Here is a 13,905-nt window from a genome sequence, read left to right as displayed (position 1 = left end):
ATGTCCCCTGCGAGTCAGTTCCCTGTCGGGTGTCTCTCTTTACCGTGGGCCAAAACCTGACGTGTCCACAGTTAGGATTTCTTTATGTCAACAATATCCTCATGTTTGTGTAATCAAAGAAAAACAAAACATTTTGCCTCCCCAAAACAACAATAATAAATATAAATAATAGCGTTCATGATGAAAAGTTCTATTTTCTGTAAAAATGCAAACATTCCCATCAGAAAATTTGTCCCATAATGAGTTTGGAAACAATAATGCCAAGATTAAAAGGTAGACAATATTATAAACACTCACTCACAAATAATAATACTAATACTAACAATAATAATAATAATAATAGTAATAATAACAAAAATAATAACAACCATTCCAGCTTCCCAAACAGTTAATGTACAAAGGTTTTCATTCGAAACAGTTTACACACCACACGAAAGTCGTAACACAATACTCACAAAAGTTCCACCCATCACGAAATCTTTTACAGCATAATTAATTCATTCAGCCCTAAATAACACACAACAACTCACACTCAACAACACAACAACTCACACTCAACAACACAACAACTCACACTCAACCCCCGCTTCCCCAACACCACAACAACAGAACAAACAATGAAAAACTTTGTTCCAAAGGCAGACTCATCCACACTAGTAGCCATCGACAATCTTTCAAAAAAATGCTCCTTGCTCATTTAAAATAGATCTAGACTCTAACCAAGTCCGTGCAATATCCCGGAAAGATCTCAGCTGTTTTCTGCCCCGCCTGATGGCCCTCTGTTCTGACAGTGGAGATGACAAACTCACCAACAAGACACTCACCAACAAGACACTCACCAGTAAGATATAACAGCTGATGATGTCTGACAGTGGAGACGACAAACTCACCAACAAGACACTCACCAACAAGACACTCACCAGTAAGATATAACAGCTGATGATGTCTGACAGTGGAGACGACAAACTCACCAACAAGACACTCACCAACAAGACACTCACCAGTAAGATATAACAGCTGATGATGTCTGACAGTGGAGACGACAAACTCACCAACAAGACAAAACAGCTGATGATGTCTGACAGTGGAGACGACAAACTCACCAACAAGACACTCACCAGTAAGATATAACAGCTGATGATGTCTGACAGTGGAGACGACAAACTCACCAACAAGACACTCACCAGTAAGATATAACAGCTGATGATGTCTGACAGTGGAGACGAGACACTCACCAACAAGACAAAACAGCTGATGATGTCTGACAGTGGAGACGACAAACTCACCAACAAGGCAAAACAGCTGATGATGTCTGACAGTGGAGACGACAAACTCACCAACAAGACACTCACCAGTAAGATATAACAGCTGATGATGTCTGACAGTGGAGACGACAAACTCACCAACAAGACACTCACCAGTAAGATATAACAGCTGATGATGTCTGACAGTGGAGACGACAAACTCACCAACAAGACACTCACCAGTAAGATATAACAGCTGATGATGTCTGACAGTGGAGACGAGACACTCACCAACAAGACAAAACAGCTGATGATGTCTGACAGTGGAGACGAGACACTCACCAGTAAGATATAACAGCTGATGATGTCTGACAGTGGAGACGAGACACTCACCAGTAAGATATAACAGCTGATGATGTCTGACAGTGGAGACGAGACACTCACCAGTAAGATATAACAGCTGATGATGTCTGACAGTGGAGACGACAAACTCACCAACAAGACAAAACAGCTGATGATGTCTGACAGTGGAGACGAGACACTCACCAGTAAGATATAACAGCTGATGATGTCTGACAGTGGAGACGAGACACTCACCAGTAAGATATAACAGCTGATGATGTCTGACAGTGGAGATGAGACACTCACCAGTAAGATATAACAGCTGATGATGTCTGACAGTGGAGACGACAAACTCACCAGTAAGATATAACAGCTGATGATGTCTGACAGTGGAGACGAGACACTCACCAGTAAGATATAACAGCTGATGATGTCTGACAGTGGAGACGAGACACTCACCAGTAAGATATAACAGCTGATGATGTCTGACAGTGGAGACGAGACACTCACCAACATGACACAACAGCTGATGATGTCCGACAGTGGAGACGAGACACTCACCAACATGACACAACAGCTGATGATGTCCGACAAACGTGGCAAACATAAACACCATCTCATCGCCCGGGTACCACAAGCCTGTATCCCACAAAAACCAAATTTTACCGGAGAAGGAAAAAACGTTGTCAATTCATCTAACAAAGTTCGGTAAAATTTAAAGTCGGAATGTTGAACTGGCGATGCTTATTAAGCTGCATGTCAAACAATTTGACATAAAATCCGCAACGTTACATTTAGAAGTAAAAAGCAAAAAAGGTGGTTTTTTGACAGAGTGTGGGTTACAGGGTTCTTGTAGGCTACTCAGGCCACCATATTTTCTTTCTCTTTTCTCTTCCAACAACCTCAACCAACAGTCAACTGTCAACAACCACTCCACCAACAGTCAACTGTCAACAACCACTCCACCAACAGTCAACTGTCAACAACACCTGTGTTGCACAATCCCGTACATGGATAAAGAGCTCTGTTGTTGTTGTTGTCGTTGTTGCGGTTGTTGTCGTTGCGGTTGTTGTTGTTGTGATTGTAGTTGTTGTGGTTGTTGTTGTTTTCATTTGTCCATTGTATAAAATCTTTTCCCTCCAGCGGAGGAGCCTAGATTCCCATCTGCATGTCAGCAAAGTTGTAGAAAGCTTCGATCTGCTCCTCGGCCGACTGCGGGGACTGGCTGGAGAAGACGAGTCCCGTGGTTCCCTTCATCAGATCTAGGACCACCGCCTGGCAGATCGCGACGCTGCCCTCCCCGTTCATCTCAAGGCCAATCACTGGACCTGGACAATGGAGAAAACAAAATGTGAGGCATCGCGGTGAAATCAGGCGCTCGTCAAAATCAGGAAATCAAAGAAATCTGCATTTTATTGGTCGATGGGAAATTTTTTTCAAATTTTCTTTCTTTCTTTCTTTCTTTTTTTTGGAGGCTTTAAGAAGGTACCAATAACCCCATATGCTCAAAAATTGACAAGCGCCCAATTCCACCAGGTCATGACACATTTTAACAAATGTTCGATCTTGTCTGGTGGATACATGGTTACAACTGGAAACAAGTAAGACGTAAATTTGTGACAATAGACTGAGGTAGCGATGTCACAGTTCCACCTGTAGGCAGAAGATGGAGGTAGTGATGTCACAGTTCCACCTGTAGGCAGAAGATGGAGGTAGGCCACAGACTCACCTTGAAGGACGGCGTTCGCATACGAGTCGGAGGCGAAGACCCGCCGTGAGTTGTCGGGCTCCATCGACACCTCTTTGGACTGAATCAAGACACACTGGGGCTGGGAGGAAGGGGGAGGAGGTGGGAGGGAGGAGGAGGTGGGGAGGATTATAGATTTGTGAAGTGTGCTGACAAAATGAGTTACTTCTCGGATTCAAGCCTTAAGCAAACAGATACATCACGGTTACTGGTGAAGTTTTTACAATTTAAAACAATGAGATAATAAAAGATGGGTTACAGTTAAAGAATATGGCATCAATAGAAAATCTACGTATTTGGCCCTAATGTCGATTTTTGGCCAACATATCCATTTGTGGATTGCGAGAAGTAATGCCTTGTATTTGTTGGATTTATAGTTGGAGTAAAAAAAGGTCCACATCGACACAATAAAGGTAATTCAAACCAGGCAGAAAAAGAGATAGACAAAACAAGGGAAAAGAGAAGACGTACATTCTGCCAGAGATAACCTCCATATACACACATATTCTCTGACACACCCTCTCTTCTAGTTTTAGTTATGTAAGGCTTTTTTGTTTTAGCAGAGGGGTGGCCGTTTGTACTGGTAATTGTCTTGTACAGGTGGCCGTTTGTACAGGTGATTGTCTTATAAGGTGGTCGTTTGTACAGGTGATTGTCTTATAGAGGTGGCCGTTTATACAGGTGATTGTTTTATACAGGTGGCCGTTTGTACCGGTGATTGTCTTGTACAGGTGGCCGTTTGTACCGGTGATTGTTTTATACAGGTGGCCGTTTGTACCGGTGATTGTCTTGTACAGGTGGCCGTTTGTACCGGTGATTGTCTCACACAGGTGAGTGTACTTACATGCTGTGAACGCATCATGTGTAGGAACTTGGCTGCTCGGTCTGATGAACCTCCGTCGTTGAAAAACACAACCAGACATGACTGAAATGTAGGACAGACAGCCAGAAATGTAGGACAGATTTACATTTCTTAACTCTTTCTGGCCGTAGTGCTTGGGAGATTTAAACATAATTAATTTTTGGCTGGATTTGGCAACACAGGTGGTGTACAAAACAGCCTAATAAAAGCAGAACCATCGCTCAACAGGTAACATGTGACAGATGAAAAGGAAGGAAATTGAGCAGGGAATACATTGAGGCATGGAACAAGGATGAATGTTGAACATAAGTTTGCATTACAAGGGTTAGAATAGGTGATAGTGATGAGAAAACTATATTTGGATGGGAAAAAATACTCATCAAATATGATGATGATGATGATGATGATGATGATGATGATAATGATGATGATGACTGGCCAGTAGAATAAGGTCTGCCCTTGCAGCACAAAAAGGACATATGTAGGTTGTGAAAATTCAAGATGTTACTACTAGAGAGTCACCTATAAAGACAAGAAGGAAGAGATATTTGGACGATAGATTTTTGGTAGCAGAGAAAAAGCAAATCCCTCCCCCAGAGCCAGAGCACCAGTAAACCACAGCAAGGCACCCGTCAATCACCCTGGTGATAGACAGATGACAGACACACACACACATAGACAGACGTCCGACACACACACAGAGACAGTCGTCCGGCACGCACAGACGTCCGGCACACACACAGATGACCGACCTCGTGGCTGGGTTTTCTCCTCTTGCCCCAGGTCTGCGGCACAAAGCTGAGCTCCTCACTCACGGAGATCTTCATGGTCTCCAACTCCTCACCTTGGGGGACCGGCACAAAGTCTTCCACCTTGGCATCCTGGGAATGTTCCGAACACAACTCAGCACAACTCCTACTCTTGTCCTACAGTCTGCTCTTAGCTTTAGTGGAAGTTTTAGCACTTGTCCTACAGTCTGCTCTTTGCTTTAGTGGAAGTTTTACCGAGAATTTTACGGCACTAGCAACAATAATAAAATCGAAGAAACAGACATTTTTCCATCCTGTGGGTAATTTTTAACCATAACTGTTTGTTTTTGGCTCAACATCTGTTCTTGTTATGTCCATTAAAAAATTTTACTGTACGGAATTTACAGAAAAACACAGAAGAAAGGCAACAACAAAAAAGTAAATTTTCAGTTTCCGAGAACTCTCAAGCTTTGAAAGTCACCAGACTGCCGTGACCGTTTTCTCACTAATTCTACATTTGACACCAGGAGACCCTCACCTCCTTCAACCGAGAACATTTTGAGTTCTATCCTGACAGATGGGTGTTTCTTCCATCAAAAGCCAGACAAATGAAAAAGCGACACCAATAATGCCACATGTCCAAAGTACTGACAAGCACCTGATTCCAACTTGTTGTGGTATATTTGTGAAGGGAACTGACAAAATGAGATACTTCTCGCAATCCACAAACGGAGATATCGGCCAAAAATCGACACAAGGGTCAAATTTGTATATTTTCTATTGATGCCATATATTCTTTGAGTATAACAAGCCTTTTAATATTTTATACTTATACATCGTACAAACTTCACCTATAAGCGTGACGTATCTATTTCCATAGGTCTCGATTCTGAGAAGTAACTCATTCTGTAAGCACCCTTCACATTTGGTGAGCATGTTCTAGTTCCGTCTCCATCAAGTTGCTCCTACGGTTCAGCTAATTCCCTCCCCTGGCAAACCTGGACAAAGGAGGAAGGAGACACGGGCGGCGCCACCTACCAGCGGGAGGAAGGAGAAGTTTGCGTCCTCCCCCGGGACCGGTGTGAAGTCGTGGATGTTGGACCAGTTGTTGTTGTACACGCTCAGACCCGCCTTCTTGAACTGACCTGGCCACAGACACAAACACATAAACAACATGTTTTTCCTTATGTACGTACTGTCTAGTTGTTCGTACGTGTATCTGTAACAGGCAAACTTACTGTCTAGTTGTTGGTACATGTATCTGTAACAGACAAACTTACTTTCTAGTTGTTGGTACGTGTATCTGTAACAGGCAAACTTACTGTCTAGTTGTTTGTACGTGTATCTGTAACAGGCAAACTTACTGTATATAAAGCGGTAAAAAATTCGTGGCGCAACTTATCCTCAAATATCTTTATAACGGGAGAATCAATGTCACCCATACTTTGCACAGCAGTTTGTCTCAATTTGTCTTAACTTAATCATATTTTTAAAAAACAATAGAGGCTAGATGAAAAAACTTTTCTTCATAAATTTATATAAAATACTAGAAACCTCCTTCACACGGAAAATGGAATTGTTAACAGCACTTCCCGCTTCTCACACACATTGTGTATACACATATGGCCTACGTCACAGCTCACCTATGACACTTTTTAGTGGCAAAACTTGTTACAAGAAATTAATTTTATAGTGAACATTTTTTGCTCTAAAAGTTCTCAAAGCATGCGTTCAATAATGATAATCTTGCAATTAGAAAAAATTGATGGACTTGTTTTTAAAAGCGATATCGTCCCAGCTGTAAACTTTTTAACATCAGTAGAAACCACCCACTAAGATTTCTTATTAGTATTTTTTAAGGAATTTTCTCAAACGGAGCTAACAGGTCTTTACACAAATTTTAATATTGATCTGTTAAGACAAATTGATATAAGTCACTGTGCAAAAGCTGGAGAGTTTATGTTAAAAAATTGAGGAGATATTTGATAATAAGTAGCGCCACAAATTTCTGATCGCACTATAGTTGTTCATACACGTATCTGTAACTGGCAAACTTACTGTCTAGTTGTTGGTACATGTATCTGTAACTGGCAAACTTACTGTCTAGTTGTTGGTACATGTATCTGTAACTGGCAAACTTACTGTCTAGTTGTTGGTACATGTATCTGTAACAGACAAACTTACTGTCTAGTTGTTGGTACATGTATCTGTAACAGGCAAACTTACTGTCTAGTTGTTCGTAAGCGTATCTGTAACAGGCAAACTTCATCCTGCTGGAGGACTCTATGATTGGCTGCGTCCCACACAACAGGAACGTGTCGATCTGAAAACAGTCGCGCGTCCTAAACTGCTGGCACGCCACCACTAGTCTACACTGCTTGCAGTCGCGGACAAAAACACTGGGGAGAAAATTCCAGCGAATTGTGAGGCATTACGGAGAAATGACAAATGTAGTTTTTGGGACACCTGAATAGACATAAAGGTCTTGAACATCTAGCTCTCACTGGCAACATTGAAGGCAAACGAGGCAGGGGTAGGCCCAGAGAAACCAACTTAGGAAACCAAAACAAATGGGTAACATGGAAAGATCAGGGAAACGTAGCTTTTTGAAGAGCATCCGAGTAAAGGAATGAATGGAGAACAATGATCGCCGATGTCTGTCACAGATCTGACACTGGATGACGATTATGATGTTGAAATAAAGCGCTCGTCAAAACAATGACATTATACAAGAAACTGATATCTTTCCACCTGTTTAGCTCTTTATCTCCTTTATCCCAGTTTTGCCAGTGACAGCGAGATGTTCAAGGCCTTTCTGTCTATTCAAGTGGGAATACTTTCAAATCTGTTGAAGTGTACTGCAAATGCTAACATTTGTAAGGCGTGCTGACAAAATGAGTTAATTCTCACAATCCACAAATGGCGATATTGGCCAAAAATCGACACTAGGGTTAAAATTATAGATTTTCTATTGATGCCATATTCTTTAACATGACAAGCCTTTTATTATTTTATACTTATGAATCATTTATAAGCGTGACGTACCTATTTCCGAAGGTCTCGGTTCTGAGAAGTAACTCATTTTATAAGCAACCTTCACATATTCTACACAAAACTTGCCGTGACAAAGCAAAAAATAGGCTCACGATTGTAAGGGTCAACCTCTACACAAAAAGGGTAGTGATGTTTTATCTGGACTTGATAGGAAGGGTAGTGATATTTTACCTGGACTTTATCGGGCCGAGGAAAATGTTACAGTTGACGCAGTCGTCCACACTGACCGTAGCTATGTGGTCAAACACATAGATGTTGCAGTCCTGTACAGAGGGGAACAGAAGAAAAAAACTCAACACTTAGCTGCCAACACAGACATCATGCCGTCGGTACTACTCGGAGGAAGGTTACGTTAACCGGTACTAAAACCACCACATTTTACCTGAAAGCACATTACAAGAACAGCACTGCTGAAAAAGCAAAACAAACAAAATAATTTTTTTTTAAATAATCCTCCCCCCAAACCCCCCCCCCCCCAAAAAAAAAACAACAACCAATAACAAAAAGAAAAACAGAAAGAGCAAATCACATCGGAATACACACCAGCAGCCCAGATCCCCAAAGTATTTCCAGAACCTGTAAAAGGCTGAAGGGCACCAATTAACACCATCATGAATTTAAAACAAAGGCAAAATGTTTTGCCAGGATTGCATTTATCTCATAAGTTTTTGGATGTTTTTTTTGTTTTAGTTTACTATGCACTTTCTGGCACTTGCAACACAATTAGGTCATATCAGTGGCGAAGACTAAGAGGTCTCACCAGAGAGGAACAAACACAAACAAGACAGGGATGAAAAAAGAGGACAAAAGTGGTTGACAGGAACAAAGGAGTACAGCACACCAGAGTACCCGCCAATAACCCACTTTGTGACTTTTATATAAAGGTTAAAAGCATATGTTGATTTGTCCACAACAACAAAAAACTCAGATACATGAAATAAAACCAGATTTGCCAAACTGAAGCAGGCAGACGGGAGCCAGCCACTGACCTCACAGTTCTGAACCACAATCTGTTCACCGTTCACCGATCCCGCATGTTTGACCACCGTCTCTCCTTTCTTGCCATCAATGATGAAATCCTCAACATTCAGCTTGTCTCGTTTGTCCCTGAGAAAAAAGAATGATGAAACAAATTTAATTTTGATATATAATCTACATCTTTGGTCCGCAGAAGCCTTGAGCATCCTTCTCCTAACTAGAAACATTGAAGCCTTGAGCATCCTTCTCCTAACTAGAAACATTGAAGGGAAAAGGGGAAAACGTAGATCAAATAATAATTGTGACAAACAAAACATTTTTGAAGAGGTGTATCGAATGTCAAAATTGAACTTATGGGAGTAATAATATTCTATAAGCAAGTCGCACTGCTCACTCATGGTACTTGGGTCACACTTCCTGGTACAGATTCACAATGTTGTTTTTCATTGCCGGAAATATCCTGTTTGTTTGTCTCTTTGTTTGTTTGTTTGTTTGTCTGTTAGTTTATTTCTTTGTTTGTTTGTTCGTTTGTTTGAGTAAAGAGAAGCACATCGATACGAAAATGGCCATTTAAAGCTGGGAAAAAGCAAGTCAAACAGGACAACAGCAGAGGGTGAGAAAAGACATAGAGTCTACCAGTGGCGCCCTCCAGCCACTCGCTTCTTTTGAGGGTTTTTTTGTTGTTTTGTTTTGTTTTAGTGAGAATTTTACGCATGACACTTGTAACACAATTAGGTTATATATAAGTGCCGAAGATTAGAGGTGTTACAAGAGAGTAACAAACACAAAAAAGAGGCGAGATTTATATAAGGATAGGAAAAAAGGAGCACACAACACCAGAGCACCCGCCAACCACCCACACACGCACACACACACACACATATACGTACATACACACGCACACACGCACGCACGCACGCACACACACACACACACTATAAAAACACAGACTCTCTCTCTCTATCTCTCTCTGGTCAATCCCATGTGCCTGCAAACACATACACTCACACCACACCCCAAACACGCACACATTAATACTCCCCCCCCCCCACCCCCACACAAAAAAAACACCCCCCCCCCCCAACCCACCCAACACACACACACACACACACACAAACACCCCCCCACACACACATAAACACCCCCCCCCACACACACACACAAACACTCCGTGAACAAACCACTATACATATAATAATCGTAATCAAACAGACACAATAATTACTTTTCTTGTCTTTCCTTTTTTTCCTTCCAACAATTGATTGGTTATCGATCCCGCACCGAGTCAACAACAAGCCACACAACATCCAGCCCCACCAACAGATCGTTTTTGTTCTTGTGTGTGCAATAAATCGTGCGATAGCGCGGGAGAAATGAGGCGTTCCTTCAATTCCAATGTGTCCCGACGAGGTGCAATCAGGCACTCGTGAATTTCAGGGCAGTATAGAGTTATTAATATCATCTTAACCTTGTTCATTTGACTTAAATTTGGCGAACAAATATACCCATCTATTATGAGCAGTGGAGATATTTGTGATTGGAGGAGGTGGGGGTCGTGGTATGACAGGTAAAATGACTACTAAGTAGACGGCTGCCAAAGTTTGGTGACTGCCATAGCTTGGGTATCCCCGGAAACCAGAAAGCTACAGTTCTTCATTTCTCGCGCCTTTGATGAAGGTATAAAAGTTGTAAACAAACTGCTACAAAAATCATCGTAATCAAACAGACGTAATAATTACTTTTCTTGTCTTTCCTTCTTTCCTTCCAACGACTGATTGGTTATCGATCTCGCACCAAGCCAACAACAAGCCACACAACATCCAGCCCCACCAACAGATCGGCAAGCCATGTCTTTTTTTGGACAATAAATCGTGTGGCAGCGAGGGGGAAACCAGACGCTCCTTTCAATCATTTTATTTTCGCCAAATGCAAGACGAATGAACAGGCTTTAATAACATCAGCGTGATGAAATCAGGCGCTCGTCAAAATAATCAAAGTGAAGAAATTGGCATTTTCCCGCAGGTTTTGGGAATTTTTATCGAATTTTTTTTTTTTTTTAGCTCAACACCTTTCATGTCCACTAAAGAACACATTTCTGTGTGGATTTTACTGAAAAACGTTGAATAAAGGCACACAAATTGTAATGTTTAGTTTCCACGGACTCCCAAGCTAAGGAAATATTTAACCTTTGGCGGCCATATTCATTCCAAATTTGACCCCTTAAACAAGGTGCCCCTTTATACCTCCTTCAATCGCCAATGTCTCGACTGTACCCGAGATAAATGGATTTTTTTTCATTGAAAGCAAAACAAAATATGAACAAGCTTTAATAACAAGATATATTAATAATTTACTCTATATGCCCCCAAATTGACGAGCGCCTGATTCCACCACGTCATGACAATAGTGGGCCTACAGACAGGGGCGTTGAACCCAAAACCGGGGGTTACTTGTTGGAGGGCGCCACTTGTATGTCCTAAATCTTTACTTTCCCTTTTTAATAAGAATATCCAACCAGCTGATAACTGGCACGATCAGCAAGCAGACCCTTTCATGGATCCTGGAGAGGAGGGAGGAGCAGCTATGGCATTGTGCCACCTGCAATGATGCGTATTCTCCAACCCAGTAAGCAAGCAAGTAAGCAAGTAAGTAAGTAAGTAAGTAAGTAAGTAAGTAAGTAAGCCAGCCAGCCAGCCAGCCAGCCAGCCAGCCAGCAAGCAAGCAAGCAAGCAAGCAAGCAAGCAAGCAAGCAAGTAAGTAAGTAAGTAAGTAAGTAAGCAAGTAAATAAGTAAGTAAGCAAGCAAGCAAGCAAGCAAGCAAGCAAGTAAGTATGTAGTTTTTTAAAGCACGAAATGGCCATTTTTGATTCGATGTGCTTCTCTTCCATCAGACGAACCAACACAACAAACACATACCCGCACATCTACATCAAAACAAAGTCATACACGGTTTGAGTCAGACGTCGACCATAATCAACATTCACCAGAGTGTAACATACACGCACACAGACACATAGACGGTTATCCGCTGACGTCGACAGGGTTCAACATTCACCTCAGACGACGAATCGGGCGATCGGCCCGACCCGACCCGACCCGACCCGACCCGCCCGCAGAGGTCACCCGGTACAACCAATATTCACCTGCGAGAGTCCGCAGCCGTGGAGAAGAAGATGCATCCTGGGAAACACGAAAACTCGGGAGTCTGGCCCCTGGTCGTTCTGCGCATGTGCAGGCGTCCGTTGGAGGATGACCTCTTCCGATTGGTCATTGTCATGTCATAGTCATGATGTTGCCATATCACTGTCAGTCATTGCCATGTTACGTCATGTCGTATGTCATGCCATTGTCACTGACACGTCACTGTCATGTGGTATATCCTTTACAGATGTCACTTCCACTCACTGGTCACAGCAAGGTATTTACTTCGGGAATCCGACCTCTACAAATCCGACCTCTGTACAACAAGCATCGTCCAATACAAATCCGACCTCTTCAGATGGGTCATAGTAATGTCTTTGCTTTACAAATCCGACCTCTTCAGATGGGTCATAGTAATGTCTTTGCTTTGCAAATCCGACCTCTTCTGATGGGTCATAGTAATGTCTTTGCTTTGCAAATCCGACCTCTTCAGATGGGTCATAGTAATGTCTTTGCTTTACAAATCCGACCTCTTCTGATGGGTCATAGTAATGTCTTTGCTTTGCAAATCCGACCTCTTCAGATGGGTCATAGTAATGTCTTTGCTTTACAAATCCGACCTCTTCAGATGGGTCATAGTAATGTCTTTGCTTTGCAAATCCGACCTCTTCAGATGGGTCATAGTAATGTCTTTGCTTTGCAAATCCGACCTCTTCAGATGGGTCATAGTAATGTCTTTGCTTTGCAAATCCGACCTCTTCAGATGGGTCATAGTAATGTCTTTGCTTTGCAAATCCGACCTCTTTACATTGTCAATATACACAGATCCGACCGTTTCAGACAGGTCACCGTAATGCTATTCCTTTACAAATCCGACCTCTTCAGAATGTCCTGTATAAATCCGACCATTTGTTACAGGCCACAGATGTAATTCCTGTCTCATTCCTACCTCTTTACACTGGTCGTGGAAACGGCTTTCCGAATCCGAATCCGAAGTCTTCACATTGGTCGTAGAAATGTCATCCTTTACAACCCAGCCTGTTCCGAACTGCCAAAGCAATGTCACTCCCCTACTTATCACACAACAGAACAGAAGTTGTTAAGTTTTAGGAAGATATTTACGGCACTTGCCACACAATTAAGTCATAGAATATATCAGTATAAGAGCCAAAGATAACGGATGTTACAACAGTAGAGAGTGAGTAACAAACACACAAAAAAGAGAAGGGCGAGAGATAAGGACGACCATTTTCATCCTATTTTTTTTTAGGAACGGAGAAGCACCCACCATTTAAAAACACAAAAAAGCACACAAAACCCAACTAACAGACAGGAAAGGGACTCAAATGAAAGAAAACAAAAGTAAGAAAGAGAACTAAAACAAAAGCGAAAATCCGAGAGAAGAAAAGCCAAAGACAAGAGAGCAATGACGACACACACAGGCCATGGTGACGACACACACAGGCCACGGTGACGACACACACAGGCCACGGTGACGACACACACAGGCCATGGTGACGACACACACACACAGGCCATGGTGACGACACACACACACAGGCCATGGTGACGACACACACACACAGGCCATGGTGACGACACACACACACAGGCCATGGTGACGACACACACACACAGGCCATGGTGACGACACACAGAGAACACAACAATGACGAAGAAAGGTAAGAAAGGGGAAAGGAAAGTATGAAAGACAAGACAGGAAGAAGAAAAACAGAAAGAAAGAAAGAAAGAAAGAAAGAAAGAAAGAAAGAAAGAAAGAAAGAAAGA

General features: G+C 42.2%; 1 protein-coding gene across 2 annotated transcripts in view; it reads right to left on the bottom strand.

Annotated features, from left to right (window-relative positions):
• Nucleotides 1-410: 410 nt before the first annotated feature.
• Nucleotides 411-13,905, bottom strand: part of LOC101860353 (protein XRP2) — a 22,486-nt gene continuing 8,991 nt past the window's right edge. The window contains exons 1-9 of one of the 2 annotated variants that reach the window (XM_035971547.1): nucleotides 12,120-12,545; nucleotides 8,988-9,105; nucleotides 8,170-8,261; nucleotides 7,171-7,343; nucleotides 5,983-6,089; nucleotides 4,948-5,076; nucleotides 4,178-4,258; nucleotides 3,316-3,415; nucleotides 411-2,914 (exon numbers count right to left, since the gene is read on the bottom strand). In XM_035971547.1, the coding sequence (XP_035827440.1) occupies nucleotides 2,739-2,914; nucleotides 3,316-3,415; nucleotides 4,178-4,258; nucleotides 4,948-5,076; nucleotides 5,983-6,089; nucleotides 7,171-7,343; nucleotides 8,170-8,261; nucleotides 8,988-9,105; nucleotides 12,120-12,253 (1,110 nt within the window). In that variant the 5' untranslated portion in view covers nucleotides 12,254-12,545 and the 3' untranslated portion in view covers nucleotides 411-2,738. Of the gene's footprint in view, nucleotides 2,915-3,315; nucleotides 3,416-4,177; nucleotides 4,259-4,947; nucleotides 5,077-5,982; nucleotides 6,090-7,170; nucleotides 7,344-8,169; nucleotides 8,262-8,987; nucleotides 9,106-12,119; nucleotides 12,546-13,905 lie in introns of those variants that run through there. The other variant, XM_005105200.3, reaches the window with a different exon arrangement.

Source organism: Aplysia californica, unplaced genomic scaffold, assembly GCF_000002075.1.
Source record: "Aplysia californica isolate F4 #8 unplaced genomic scaffold, AplCal3.0 scaffold00457, whole genome shotgun sequence".
In the NCBI taxonomy this organism is placed as follows: Eukaryota; Metazoa; Mollusca; class Gastropoda; order Aplysiida; family Aplysiidae; genus Aplysia; species Aplysia californica.
This window is presented reverse-complemented; position numbering and strand designations above follow the sequence as displayed.